The sequence below is a fragment of the Ascaphus truei genome, chromosome 9 (genome assembly GCF_040206685.1).
Source record: "Ascaphus truei isolate aAscTru1 chromosome 9, aAscTru1.hap1, whole genome shotgun sequence".
Taxonomy (NCBI): domain Eukaryota; kingdom Metazoa; phylum Chordata; class Amphibia; order Anura; family Ascaphidae; genus Ascaphus; species Ascaphus truei.
Window position 1 is genome coordinate 21,406,558 of NC_134491.1, and position 13,756 is coordinate 21,420,313.

Here is a 13,756-nt window from a genome sequence, read left to right on the forward strand (position 1 = left end):
CGGTGTATGAGGTGTAAAGTTTCAGCCACAGTGCTATTCATATGCTTCCTTAAGCAAGTGTGTCTTAAGGTGGGTCTTAAAGGTGGATAGAGAGGGTGCTAGTCGGGTACTGAGGGGAAGGGCACTCCAGAGGTGTGGGGCAGTCAGTGAAAAAGGTTTAAGGCGGGAGAGGGCTTTAGATACAAAGGGGGTAGAGAGAAGACATCCTTGAGCAGAACGCAAGAGTCGGGATGGAGCATAGCGAGGAATTAGGGCTGAGATGTAAGGAGGGGGCAGAAGAGTGTAAAGCTTTAAAAGTGAGGAGGAGAATTGAGGTGACCCAACGCTCTCCCTATCCTGTCCTAGGAATCGTCCCAGCCCCTCAACTTAACAGCAAAACCCAAATGTTCCGACACGTCTCCCACCTCCAGCGCCTCTCCGGGACTCAAGCTGTCCCCAGGGGGACAGGGAGGAGGCAGCAGGGATGGGACCGCCAGCCCCCAGAGAGGGAACCTCCCCCTGGGTATGTTTCTAACACGCACACTCTCCACCTATCTGTTTCTCTATAATGTCCATCTCTATATCTTTCCCTCCTCTCTCTCCCCCCCCCCTCTCTTTCTCCCTCCCCCCCTCTCTTCCCCCCCCTCTCTTTCTCCCCCCCTCCCTCTCTTTCTCTCCCCCCCCCTCTCTTTCTCCCCCCCCTCTCTTTCTCCCCCACCTCTTTCTGCCCCCCTCTCTTTCTCCCCCCCCTCTTTCCCCCCCCCCTCTTTCTCCCCCCCTCTCTTTCTCCCCCCCATCTCTCTTCTTCCCCCCCCCTCTCTTCTTCCCATTCTATCTTTCCCCCCTCTCTCTTCCCCCTACCTCTCTCTTCCCTCCTCTCTCTCTCTTCCCCCTCCCTCTCTCTTCCCCCCCCCTCTCTCCCGCTTCCCCCTCCCGCCCCCTCTCTCACTCTGCCATCTTCGTTCTTCCTCCCTTCTCAGGGTTCTTGGGGAAGGAGACGCCATCACCAAAGCAATCCACGAAGCGCGTCAACTTCTCCACGGGCAGAACCCAGTGCAGAAAACCGTGAGCACAGTTACAGGAAGGTGAGGATAGGGCGCGAGGGGGAGGGCGGCAGGTAAGGGAGACCCGGAAGGGCGGAGGGTGGCGGGAGACCGGGCGAGGGCGGCGGGCAAGGGGGACCTTGGAGGGTGGCGAGGGAGACCCGGGAGGGGGGCGAGGGAGCCCCAGGAGGGCGGCTTGGGGCGCGAGGGAGCCCGGGAGGGCGGTTTGGGGCGAGGGAGCCCCGGTAGGGCGGCGAGGGAGCCCCGGGAGGCCGACAGGGGCCAGGGAGCCCCGGGAGGGCGGCAAGGGAGCCCCAGGAGGGCGACAGGGGCGAGGGAGGGCGGCTTGGGGTGAGGGAGCCCCGGGAGGGCGGCGAGGGAGCTCCGGGAGGGCGGCGAGGGAGCCCCGAGAGGTTGGCTTGGGGCGAGGGAGCCCCGGGAGGGCGGCTTGGGGCGAGGGAGCTCCGGGAGGGCGGCTTGGGGCGAGGGAGCTCCGGGAGGGCGGCTTGGGGCGAGGGAGCTCCGGGAGGGCGGCGAGGGAGCTCCGGAGGGCGGCCTGGGGTGAGGGAGCTCCATGAGAGCGGCGGGCGAGGGGGACCTTGTAGGGCGGCGAGGGAGCCCCAGGAGGGCGGCTTGGGCGAGGGAGCCCTGGGAGGGCGGCTTGGGGCGAGAGAGCCTCGGGAGGGCGGCGAGGGCGCCCCAGGAGGTTGGCTTGGGGCGAGGGAGCTCCATGAGAGCGGCGGGCGAGGGGGACCTTGGAGGGCGGCGAGGGATCCCCAGGAGGGCGGCTTGGGCAAGGGAGCCCTGGGGGGGGCGGCTTGGGGCGAGAGAGCCTCGGGAGGGCGGCGAAGGCGCCCCGGGAGGGCGACAGGGGCGAGGGAGCCCCGGGAGGGCGACAGGGGCGAGGGAGCCCCGGGAGGGCGGCAAGGGGCGAGGGAGCCTCTGGAGGGCGGCGAGGGCGCCCCGGAGGTTGGCTTGGGGCGAGGGAGCTCCAGGGGGCGGCTTGGGTAGAGGGAACTCCATGAGGGCGTCGGGCGAAGGGAACCCAGGAGGGGCGGCAGGCCAATGAGATCCGGGCGAGGGAGGGCAGCAGGCGAGGGAGATGATGGTTACAGGAAAGAAAGGAATCCTAACCCAGAAAGCTGCAGGATTGCATTGTACTGGCTGCTACAGGAAGGGGACCTGTCCAGCCCACTCTGGCCCATTGGTTACCTGCTGTAAAACCTCAGACCCTTCCCGTGTAATCTTTGCCTGTCTCTGTATGGGTGTTCCTTGGTGTGCATCTCTGCCTCTCGCTCTCTAGAAGGCCTGAGGGACTTAGGGAAGTGGGTGTGTGCGGGTGTGTGAGTATGTAACTCATGGTGTGCGGAACCAACTGTAGTAACCCCAGGACCTGCTGTGTCCTGCAGGAGCTGCTGGACTCCCTGCCAGAGAAGGACCTGCAGGACGCGGCGTCTCTGCAGCACGCGGATGATACACTGCTCAGGTGCAGCATGGATATTGATGGTGAGGCAGAAGAGCACTGAATGTGTCACTGGTTTGTTACATTGTAACATGGGGACTCTGAGATAATAGGGAGGGGGGTCTACCTGTCTGTGACACAGACAGAAGGGTCCTATGGCCCACAGAGACTGTCCCTCCCCCTGCAGGGTAACACACACACAGAAGGGTCCTATGGCCCACAGAGACTGTCCCTCCCCCTGCAGGGTGACACACACACAGAAGGGTCCTATGGCCCACAGAGACTGTCCCTCCCCCTGCAGGGTGACACACACACAGAAGGGTCCTATGGCCCACGGAGACTGTCCCTCCCCCTGCAGGGTGACACAGACAGAAGTGTCCTATGGCCCACAGAGACTGTCCCTCCCCCTGCAGGGTGACAGTGACAGCAGTCACCGAGGCACTGTATACATTGCAGTGTGTCATCGCATAGCCTGTGTGAGTCCTGGTTACACGGCACAGGGCACTTGTACCCATGTCCTCGTGTCTCCGCCCCTCCCAGGGTCCCGCCACTTCCCGGAGGCCCGTGGCAGTCACATTAAGCGCCCGATGAACGCCTTCATGGTGTGGGCGAAGGACGAGAGGAGGAAAATCCTGCAGGCGTTTCCTGACATGCACAACTCCAGCATCAGCAAGATCCTGGGTGAGACCGCGGTGTCTGCGTGTCACTAGTGTCATTAATGTGTGTATCTCTCGCAGCCCTGGGCGTGTCGCGCGCTCTCTATCTGCCGCTGCCCTGGGCGTGTCGCGCGCTCTCTGCCGCTGCCCTGGGCGTGTCGCGCGCTCTCTGCCGCTGCCCTGAGCGTGTCGCGCGCTCTCTATCTGCCGCTGCCCTGGGCGTGTCGCTCGCTCTCTCTGCCGCTGCCCTGGGCGTGTCGCTCGCTCTCTGCCGCTGCCCTGCGTGTGTCGCTCGCTCTCCTCGCTGCCCTGGGCGTGTCGCTCGCTCTCTGCCGCTGCCCTGGGCGTGTCGCGCGCTCTCTGTCGCTGCCCTGAGCGTGTCGCTCGCTCTCTGCCGCTGCCCTGGGCGTGTCGCGCGCTCTCTCTGTCGCTGCCCTGGGCGTGTCGCTCGCTCTCTCTGCCGCTGCCCTGGGCGTGTCGCTCTCTCTGCCGCTGCCCTGGGCGTGTCGCTCGCTCTCTGCCGCTGCCCTGGGCGTGTCGCTCGCTCTCTGCCGCTGCCCTGGGCGTGTCGCTCGCTCTCTGTCGCTGCCCTGAGCGTGTCGCTCGCTCTCTGCCGCTGCCCTGGGCGTGTCGCGCGCTCTCTCTGTCGCTGCCCTGGGCGTGTCGCTCGCTCTCTCTGCCGCTGCCCTGGGCGTGTCGCTCTCTCTGCCGCTGCCCTGGGCGTGTCGCTCGCTCTCTGCTGCTGCCCTGGGCGTGTCGCTCGCTCTCTGCCGCTGCCCTGGGCGTGTCGCTCGCTCTCTGTCGCTGCCCTGAGCGTGTCGCTCGCTCTCTGCCGCTGCCCTGGGCGTGTCGCTCGCTCTCTGTCGCTGCCCTGAGCGTGTCGCTCGCTCTCTGCCGCTGCCCTGGGCGTGTCGCTCTCTCTCTCGCTGCCCTGGGCGTGTCGCTCTCTCTCTGCCGCTGCCCTGAGCGTGTCGCTCGCTCTCTGCCGCTGCCCTGTGCGTGTCGCTCGCTCTCTCTGTCGCTGCCCTGTGCGTGTCGCTCTCTCTCTGCCGCTGCCCTGGGCGTGTCGCTCTCTCTCTGCCGCTGCCCTGTGCGTGTCGCTCGCGCTCTCTGCCGCTGCCCTGGGCGTGTCGCTCTCTCTCTGCCGCTGCCCTGAGCGTGTCGCTCGCTCTCTCTGCCGCTGCCCTGGGCGTGTCGCTCTCTCTGCCGCTGCCCTGGGCGTGTCGCTCTCTCTTTGTCGCTGCCCTGGGCGTGTCGCGCGCTCTCTCTCTGTCACTGCCCTGGGCGTGTCGCTCGCTCTCTCTCTGCCGCTGCCCTGGGCGTGTCGCTCTCTCTCTGCCGCTGCCCTGTGCGTGTCGCTCGCTCTCTCTCTGTCACTGCCCTGGGCGTGTCGCTCGCTCTCTCTCTGTCACTGCCCTGGGCGTGTCGCTCGCTCTCTCTCTGTCACTGCCCTGAGCGTGTCGCTCTCTCTCTGCCGCTGCCCTGGGCGTGTCGCTCTCTCTCTGCCGCTGCCCTGAGCGTGTCGCTCGCTCTCTGCCGCTGCCCTGGGCGTGTCGCTCGCTCTCTCTGCCGCTGCCCTGAGCGTGTCGCTCTCTCTGCCGCTGCCCTGAGCGTGTCGCTCTCTCTCTGCCGCTGCCCTGGGCGTGTCGCTCGCTCTCTCTCTGTCGCTGCCCTGAGCGTGTCGCTCTCTCTCTGTCACTGCCCTGAGCGTGTCGCTCTCTCTCTGTCACTGCCCTGGCGTGTCGCGCTCTCTCTGTCGCTGCCCTGGGCGTGTCGCTCGCTCTCTCTCTGTCACTGCCCTGAGCGTGTCGCTCTCTCTCTGCCGCTGCCCTGGGCGTGTCGCTCTCTCTCTCTCTGTCGCTGCCCTGGGCGTGTCGCTCTCTCTCTGCCGCTGCCCTGGGCGTTTCGCTCGCTCTCTCTGCCGCTGCCTGAGCGTGTCGCTCTCTCTCTGCGCTGCCCTGGGCGTGTCGCTCTCTCTCTCTGCCGCTGCCCTGGGCGTGTCGCTCTCTCTCTCTGTCGCTGCCCTGGGCGTGTCGCTCTCTCTCTGTCACTGCCCTGGGCGTGTCGCTCTCTCTCTCTCTGCCGCTGCCCTGGGCGTGTCGCTCTCTCTCTCTGTCGCTGCCCTGGGCGTGTCGCTCTCTCTTTGTCGCTGCCCTGGGCGTGTCGCTCTCTCTCTGTCACTGGCCCTGAGCGTGTCGCTCTCTCTCTGCCGCTGCCCTGGGCGTGTCGCTCTCTCTCTGCCGCTGCCCTGGGCGTGTCGCTCTCTCTCTCTGCCGCTGCCCTGGGCGTGTCGCTCTCTCTCTCTATCGCTGCCCTGTGCGTGTCGCTCTCTCTGTCGCTGCCCTGGGCGTGTCGCTCTCTCTCTGTCACTGCCCTGGGCGTGTCGCTCTCTCTCTCTCTGCCGCTGCCCTGGGCGTGTCGCTCACTCTCTCTGTCGCTGCCCTGGGCGTGTCGCTCTCTCTCTGCCGCTGCCCTGGGCGTGTCGCTCACTCTCTCTGCCGCTGCCCTGGGCGTGTCGCTCACTCTCTCTGTCGCTGCCCTGGGTGTGTCGCTCTCTCTCTGCCGCTGCCCTGGGCGTGTCGCTCTCTCTCTGTCGCTGCCCTGGGCGTGTCGCTCTCTCTCTGCCGCTGCCCTGGGCGTGTCGCTCTCTCTCTGTCGCTGCCCTGGGCGTGTCACTCTCTCTCTGTCCTGGGCGTGTCGCTCCTCTCTCTGTCGCTGCCCTGTGCGTGTCGCTCTCTCTCTCTCGCTGCCCTGTGCGTGTCGCTCTCTCTCTGCCGCTGCCCTGAGCGTGTCGCTCTCTCTCTCTCGCTGCCCTGGGCGTGTCGCTCTCTCTCTGCCGCTGCCCTGAGCGTGTCGCTCTCTCTCTGCCGCTGCCCTGAGCGTGTCGCTCTCTCTCTGCCGCTGCCCTGAGCGTGTCGCTCTCTCTCTGTCCTGTGCGTGTCGCTCTCTCTCTGCCGCTGCCCTGGGTGTGTCGCTCGCTCTCTCTCTCGCTGCCCTGAGCGTGTCGCTCGCTCTCTGCCGCTGCCCTGGGCGTGTCGCTCTCTCTCTGCCGCTGCCCTGGCGTGTCGCTCGCTCTCTCTGTCGCTGCCCTGGGCGTGTCGCTCTCTCTCTGCCGCTGCCTGGGCGTGTCGCTCTCTCTCTGTCGCTGCCCTGGGCGTGTCGCTCGCTCTCTCTGTCGCTGCCCTGGGCGTGTCGCTCTCTCTGTCGCTGCCCTGTGCGTGTCGCTCTCTCTCTGTCGCTGCCCTGGCGTGTCGCTCTCTCTCTCTCTGTCGCTGCCCTGTGCGTGTCGCTCTCTCTCTGTCGCTGCCCTGGGCGTGTCGCTCGCTCTCTCTGTCGCTGCCTGGGCGTGTCGCTCTCTCTCTGTCGCTGCCCTGAGCGTGTCGCTCTCTCTCTGCCGCTGCCCTGGCGTGTCGCTCTCTCTCTCTGTCGCTGCCCTGGGCGTGTCGCTCTCTCTCTGTCGCTGCCCTGGGCGTGTCGCTCTCTCTCTCTGTCGCTGCCCTGGGTGTGTCGCTCTCTCTCTGTCGCTGCCCTGGGCGTGTCGCTCGCTCTCTCTGTCGCTGCCCTGGGCGTGTCGCTCTCTCTCTCTGCCGCTGCCCTGTGCGTGTCGATCTCTCTCTGTCCTGAGCGTGTCGCTCTCTCTGCCGCTGCCCTGTGCGTGTCGCTCTCTCTCTGTCGCTGCCCTGGGCGTGTCGCTCGCTCTCTCTGTCGCTGCCCTGGGCGTGTCGCTCGCTCTCTGCCGCTGCCCTGTGCGTGTCGCTCTCTCTCTGTCCTGAGCGTGTCGCTCTCTCTCTGCCGCTGTCCTGGGCGTGTCGCTCTGTCTCTGTCCTGAGCGTGTCGCTCTCTCTCTGCCGCTGCCCTGGGCGTGTCGCTCTCTCTCTGTCCTGTGCGTGTCGCTCTCTCTCTGTCGCTGCCCTGGGCGTGTCGCTCTCTCTCTGTCCCTGCCCTGGCGTGTCGCTCTCTCTCTGTCCTGAGCGTGTCGCTCTCTCTCTGCCGCTGCCCTGGGCGTGTCGCTCTCTCTCTGTCCTGAGCGTGTCGCTCTCTCTCTGTCGCTGCCCTGGGCGTGTCGCTCTCTCTCTGTCGCTGCCCTGGGCGTGTCGCTCTCTCTCTGCCGCTGCCCTGGGCGTGTCGCTCTCTCTCTGCCGCTGCCCTGAGCGTGTCGCTCTCTCTCTGCCGCTGCCCTGGGCGTGTCGCTCTCTCTCTGTCGCTGCCCTGGGCGTGTCGCTCTCTCTCTGTCGCTGCCCTGGGCGTGTCGCTCGCTCTCTCTGTCGCTGCCCTGGGCGTGTCGCTCGCTCTCTCTGTCGCTGCCCTGGGCGTGTCGCTCTCTCTCTGTCGCTGCCCTGGGCGTGTCGCTCGCTCTCTCTGTCGCTGCCCTGGGTGTGTCACGCTCTCTGCCGCTGCCCTGGGCGTGTCGCTCGCTCTCTCTGTCGCTGCCCTGGGTGTGTCACGCTCTCTGCCGCTGCCCTGGGCGTGTCGCGCGCTCTCTATCTGCCGCTGCCCTGGGCGTGTCGCTCGCTCTCTCTGCCGCTGCCCTGGGCGTGTCGCTCGCTCTCTGCCGCTGCCCTGGGTGTGTCGCTCGCTCTCTCGCTGCCCTGGGCGTGTCGCTCGCTCTCTGCCGCTGCCCTGAGCGTGTCGCTCTCTCTCTGTCGCTGCCCTGGGCGTGTCGCTCTCTCTCTCTCGCTGCCCTGGGCGTGTCACTCTCTCTCTGCCGCTGCCCTGGGCGTGTCGCTCTCTCTGTCGCTGCCCTGGGCGTGTCGCTCTCTCTGTCGCTGCCCTGAGCGTGTCGCTCTCTCTCTGCCGCTGCCCTGGGCGTGTCGCTCTCTCTCTGTCGCTGCCCTGGGCGTGTCGCTCTCTCTGTCGCTGCCCTGTGCGTGTCGCTCTCTCTCTCTCGCTGCCCTGGGCGTGTCGCTCTCTCTCTGTCGCTGCCCTGGGTGTGTCGCTCTCTCTCTCTGTCGCTGCCCTGGGCGTGTCGCTCTCTCTGTCGCTGCCCTGTGCGTGTCGCTCTCTCTCTCTCGCTGCCCTGGGCGTGTCGCTCTCTCTCTGTCGCTGCCCTGGGCGTGTCGCTCTCTCTCTGTCGCTGCCCTGAGCGTGTCGCTCTCTCTCTGTCGCTGCCCTGTGCGTGTCGCTCTCTCTCTGTCGCTGCCCTGGGCGTGTCGCTCTCTCTCTGTCGCTGCCCTGGGCGTGTCGCTCTCTCTCTGCCGCTGCCCTGAGCGTGTCGCTCTCTCTCTGCCGCTGCCCTGGGCGTGTCGCTCTCTCTGTCGCTGCCCTGAGCGTGTCGCTCTCTCTCTCTGTCGCTGCCCTGTGCGTGTCGCTCGCTCTCTGCCGCTACCCTGGGCGTGTCGCTCTCTCTCTGCCGCTGCCCTGAGCGTGTCGCTCGCTCTCTCTGTCGCTGCCCTGAGCGTGTCGCTCGCTCTCTCTGTCGCTGCCCTGAGCGTGTCGCTCTCTCTCTGCCGCTGCCCTGAGCGTGTCGCTCTCTCTGTGCCGCTGCCCTGGGCGTGTCGCTCTCTCTCTGCCGCTGCCCTGAGCGTGTCGCTCGCTCTCTCTGTCGCTGCCCTGGGCGTGTCGCTCTCTCTCTGTCGCTGCCCTGTGCGTGTCGCTCTCTCTCTGTCGCTGCCCTGGGCGTGTCGCTCTCTCTCTGTCGCTGCCCTGGGCGTGTCGCTCGCTCTCTCTGTCGCTGCCCTGGGCGTGTCGCTCGCTCTCTCTGTCGCTGCCCTGGGCGTGTCGCTCTCTCTCTGTCGCTGCCCTGGGCGTGTCGCTCGCTCTCTCTGTCGCTGCCCTGGGCGTGTCGCTCTCTCTCTGTCCTGAGCGTGTCGCTCGCTCTCTCTCTCTGTCGCTGCCCTGGGCGTGTCGCTCGCTCTCTCTGTCGCTGCCCTGGGCGTGTCGCTCGCTCTCTCTGCCGCTGCCCTGGGCGTGTCGCTCGCTCTCTCTGTCGCTGCCCTGGGCGTGTCACGCTCTCTCGCTGCACTGGGCGTGTCGCTCGCTCTCTGCCGCTGCCCTGGGCGTGTCGCTCGCTCTCTGCCGCTGCCCTGGGCGTGTCGCGCGCTCTCTCTGTCGCTGCCCTGAGCGTGTCGCTCGCTCTCTGCCGCTGCCCTGGGCGTGTCGCTCGCTCTCTGTCGCTGCCCTGTGCGTGTCGCTCTCTCTGCCGCTGCCCTGGGCGTGTCGCTCTCTCTGCCGCTGCCCTGTGCGTGTCGCTCTCTCTCTCTGTCGCTGCCCTGGGCGTGTCGCTCTCTCTCTCTGCCGCTGCCCTGTGCGTGTCGCTCGCTCTCTCTGTCGCTGCCCTGGGCGTGTCGCTCTCTCTCTGCCGCAGCCCTGGGCGTGTCGCTCGCTCTCTGCCGCTGCCTTGGGCGTGTCGCTCGCTCTCTGTCGCTGCCCTGAGCGTGTCGCTCGCTCTCTGCCGCTGCCCTGAGCGTGTCGCTCTCTCTGCCGCTGCCCTGTGCGTGTCGCTCTCTCTGCCGCTGCCCTGTGCGTGTCGCTCGCTCTCTCTGTCGCTGCCCTGTGCGTGTCGCTCGCTCTCTCTGTCGCTGCCCTGGGCGTGTCGCTCTCTCTCTGTCACTGCCCTGGGCGTGTCGCTCGCTCTCTCTGTCGCTGCCCTGGGCGTGTCGCTCTCTCTCTGTCACTGCCCTGGGCGTGTCGCTCGCTCTCTCTGCCGCTGCCCTGGGCGTGTCGCTCGCTCTCTCTGCCGCTGCCCTGGGCGTGTCGCTCTCTCTGCCGCTGCCCTGGGCGTGTCGCTCTCTCTATTGCTGCCCTGGGCGTGTCGCTCTCTCTGCCGCTGCCCTGGGCGTGTCGCTCTCTCTCTGCCGCTGCCCTGGGCGTGTCGCTCTCTCTCTCTGCCGCTGCCCTGGGCGTGTCGCTCTCTCTCTGCCCTGGGCGTGTCGCTCTCTCTCTGCCGCTGCCCTGGGCGTGTCGCTCGCTCTCTGTCACTGCCCTGGGCGTGTCGCTCTCTCTCTCTGCCGCTGCCCTTGGCGTGTCGCTCGCTCTCTCTGCCGCTGCCCTGGGCGTGTCGCTCTCTCTGCCGCTGCCCTGGGCGTGTCGCTCTCTCTCTGCCGCTGCCCTGGGCGTGTCGCTCTCTCTCTGTCGCTGCCCTGGGCGTGTCGCTCACTCTCTCTGTCGCTGCCCTGGGTCGTGTCGCTCGCTCTCTCTGTCGCTGCCCTGGGCGTGTCGCTCGCTCTCTGTCGCTGCCCTGGGCGTGTCGCTCTCTCTGCCGCTGCCCTGAGCGTGTCGCTCTCTCTCTGCCGCAGCCCTGAGCGTGTCGCTCTCTGCCGCAGCCCTGAGCGTGTCGCTCTCTCTCTGTCGCTGCCCTGGGCGTGTCGCACTCTCTCTGTCGCTGCCCTGGGTCGTGTCGCTCGCTCTCTCTGTCGCTGCCCTGGGCGTGTCGCTCGCTCTGCCGCTGCCCTGAGCGTGTCGCTCTCTGCCGCAGCCCTGAGCGTGTCGCTCTCTCTCTGTCGCTGCCCTGAGCGTGTCGCTCGCTCTCTCTGTCGCTGCCCTGAGCGTGTCGCTCTCTCTCTGCCGCAGCCCTGAGCGTGTCGCTCTCTCTCTGCCGCAGCCCTGAGCGTGTCGCTCTCTCTCTCTGCCGCAGCCCTGAGCGTGTCGCTCTCTCTCTGCCGCAGCCCTGAGCGTGTCGCTCGCTCTCTCTGTCGCTGCCCTGGGCGTGTCGCTCTCTCTCTGCCGCTGCCCTGTGCGTGTCGCTCTCTCTCTGTCGCTGCCCTGGGCGTGTCGCTCTCTCTCTGTCGCTGCCCTGGGCGTGTCGCTCGCTCTCTCTGCCGCAGCCCTGAGCGTGTCGCTCTCTCTCTGCCGCTGCCCTGTGCGTGTCGCTCTCTCTCTGTCGCTGCCCTGGGCGTGTCGCTCTCTCTCTGCCGCTGCCCTGTGCGTGTCGCTCTCTCTCTGTTGCTGCCCTGGGCGTCTCGCTCTCTCTCTGCCGCTGCCCTGGGCGTGTCGCTCTCTCTCTGTCGCTGCCCTGGGCGTGTCGCTCTCTCTCTGTCGCTGCCCTGGGCGTGTCGCTCTCTCTCTGCCGCTGCCCTGAGCGTGTCGCTCTCTCTCTGTCGCTGCCCTGAGCGTGTCGCTCTCTCTCTGCCGCAGCCCTGAGCGTGTCCCTCTCTCTCTGCCGCAGCCCTGAGCGTGTCGCTCTCTCTCTGTCGCTGCCCTGGGCGTGTCGCTCGCTCTCTCTGTCGCTGCCCTGAGCGTGTCGCTCTCTCTCTGCCGCAGCTCTGGGCGTGTCGCTCTCTCTGCCGCTGCCCTGGGCGTGTCGCTCGCTCTCTCTGCCGCTGCCCTGGGCGTGTCGCTCGCTCTCTCTGCCGCTGCCCTGGCGTGTCGCTCGCTCTCTCTGCCGCTGCCCTGGGCGTGTCGCTCGCTCTCTCTGCCGCTGCCCTGGGCGTGTCGCTCGCTCTCTGTCGCTGCCCTGGGCGTGTCGCTCTCTCTGCCGCAGCCCTGAGCGTGTCGCTCTCTCTGCCGCTGCCCTGAGCGTGTCGCTCTCTCTCTGCCGCAGCCCTGGGCGTGTCGCTCTCTCTGCCGCTGCCCTGGGCGTGTCGCTCTCTCTCTCTGCCGCTGCCCTGGGCGTGTCGCTCGCTCTCTCTGCCGCTGCCCTGGGCGTGTCGCTCGCTCTCTCTGCCGCTGCCCTGGGCGTGTCGCTCGCTCTCTCTGCCGCAGCCCTGAGCGTGTCGCTCGCTCTCTCTGTCGCTGCCCTGGGCGTGTCGCTCTCTCTCTGCCGCTGCCCTGTGCGTGTCGCTCTCTCTCTGTCGCTGCCCTGGGCGTGTCGCTCTCTCTCTGTCGCTGCCCTGGGCGTGTCGCTCGCTCTCTCTGCCGCAGCCCTGAGCGTGTCGCTCTCTCTCTGCCGCTGCCCTGTGCGTGTCGCTCTCTCTCTGTCGCTGCCCTGGGCGTGTCGCTCTCTCTCTGCCGCTGCCCTGTGCGTGTCGCTCTCTCTCTGTCGCTGCCCTGGGCGTGTCGCTCTCTCTCTGCCGCTGCCCTGGGCGTGTCGCTCTCTCTCTGTCGCTGCCCTGGGCGTGTCGCTCTCTCTCTGTCGCTGCCCTGGGCGTGTTGCTCTCTCTCTGCCGCTGCCCTGAGCGTGTCGCTCTCTCTCTGTCGCTGCCCTGAGCGTGTCGCTCTCTCTCTGCCGCAGCCCTGAGCGTGTCCCTCTCTCTCTGCCGCAGCCCTGAGCGTGTCGCTCTCTCTCTGTCGCTGCCCTGGGCGTGTCGCTCGCTCTCTCTGTCCCTGCCCTGAGCGTGTCGCTCTCTCTCTGCCGCAGCCCTGGGCGTGTCGCTCTCTCTGCTGCTGCCCTGGGCGTGTTGCTCGCTCTCTCTGCCGCTGCCCTGGGCGTGTCGCTCGCTCTCTCTGCCGCTGCCCTGGGCGTGTCGCTCGCTCTCTCTGCCACTGCCCTGGGCGTGTCGCTCGCTCTCTGTCGCTGCCCTGGGCGTGTCGCTCTCTCTGCCGCAGCCCTGAGCGTGTCGCTCTCTCTGCCGCTGCCCTGAGCGTGTCGCTCTCTCTCTGTCGCTGCCCTGGGCGTGTCGCTCGCTCTCTCTGTCGCTGCCCTGAGCGTGTCGCTCTCTCTCTGCCGCAGCCCTGAGCGTGTCGCTCTCTCTCTGCCGCAGCCTTGAGCGTGTCGCTCTCTCTCTGCCGCAGCCCTGAGCGTGTCGCTCTCTCTCTCTGCCGCAGCCCTGAGCGTGTCGCTCGCTCTCTCTGTCGCTGCCCTGGGTCGTGTCGCTCGCTCTCTCTGTCGCTGCCCTGGGCGTGTCGCTCGCTCTCTGTCGCTGCCCTGGGCGTGTCGCTCTCTCTGCCGCTGCCCTGAGCGTGTCGCTCTCTCTCTGCCGCAGCCCTGAGCGTGTCGCTCGCTCTCTCTGTCGCTGCCCTGGGCGTGTCGCTCTCTCTCTGCCGCTGCCCTGGGCGTGTCGCTCGCTCTCTCTGTCGCTTCCCTGGGCGTGTCGCTCTCTCTGCCGCTGCCCTGAGCGTGTCGCTCTCTCTCTGCCGCTGCCCTGAGCGTGTCTCTCGCTCTCTCTGCCGCTGCCCTGAGCGTGTCGCTCGCTCTCTCTGTCGCTGCCCTGGGCGTGTCGCTCTCTCTCTGCCGCTGCCTTGGGCGTGTCGCTCTCTCTCTGCCGCTGCCCTGAGCGTGTCGCTCGCTCTCTCGCTGCCCTGGGCGTGTCGCTCTCTCTCTGCCGCTGCCCTGAGCGTGTCGCTCTCTCTCTGCCGCTGCCCTGAGCGTGTCGCTCTCTCTCTGCCGCTGCCCTGGGTGTGTCGCTCTCTCTGTCGCTGCCCTGAGCGTGTCGCTCTCTCTCTGCCGCTGCCCTGAGCGTGTCGCTCTCTCTCTCTGCCGCAGCCCTGAGCGTGTCGCTCTCTCTCTGCCGCTGCCCTGAGCGTGTCGCTCTCTCTCTCTCGCTGCCCTGGGCGTGTCGCTCTCTCTCTGCCGCTGCCCTGAGCGTGTCGCTCTCTCTCTCTCGCTGCCCTGGGCGTGTCGCTCTCTCTCTGCCGCAGCCCTGAGCGTGTCGCTCTCTCTCTGCCGCTGCCCTGGGCGTGTCGCTCGCTCTCTCTGCCGCAGCCCTGAGCGTGTCACTCTCTCTCTGCCGCAGCCCTGGGCGTGTCGCTCGCTCTCTCTCTGCCGCTGCCCTGAGCGTGTCGCTCTCTCTCTGCCGCTG

At 67.4% G+C, this 13,756-nt stretch overlaps 1 protein-coding gene across 1 annotated transcript in view; it reads left to right on the forward strand.

Annotated features, from left to right (window-relative positions):
* Positions 1-13,756, forward strand: part of SOX13 (SRY-box transcription factor 13) — a 28,730-nt gene that overhangs the window by 10,027 nt on the left and 4,947 nt on the right. Inside the window, 5 exon segments of the mRNA XM_075615381.1 lie at positions 346-502; positions 960-1,027; positions 1,030-1,064; positions 2,432-2,528; positions 3,025-3,165. Of these exon segments, the coding sequence (XP_075471496.1) occupies positions 346-502; positions 960-1,027; positions 1,030-1,064; positions 2,432-2,528; positions 3,025-3,165 (498 nt within the window).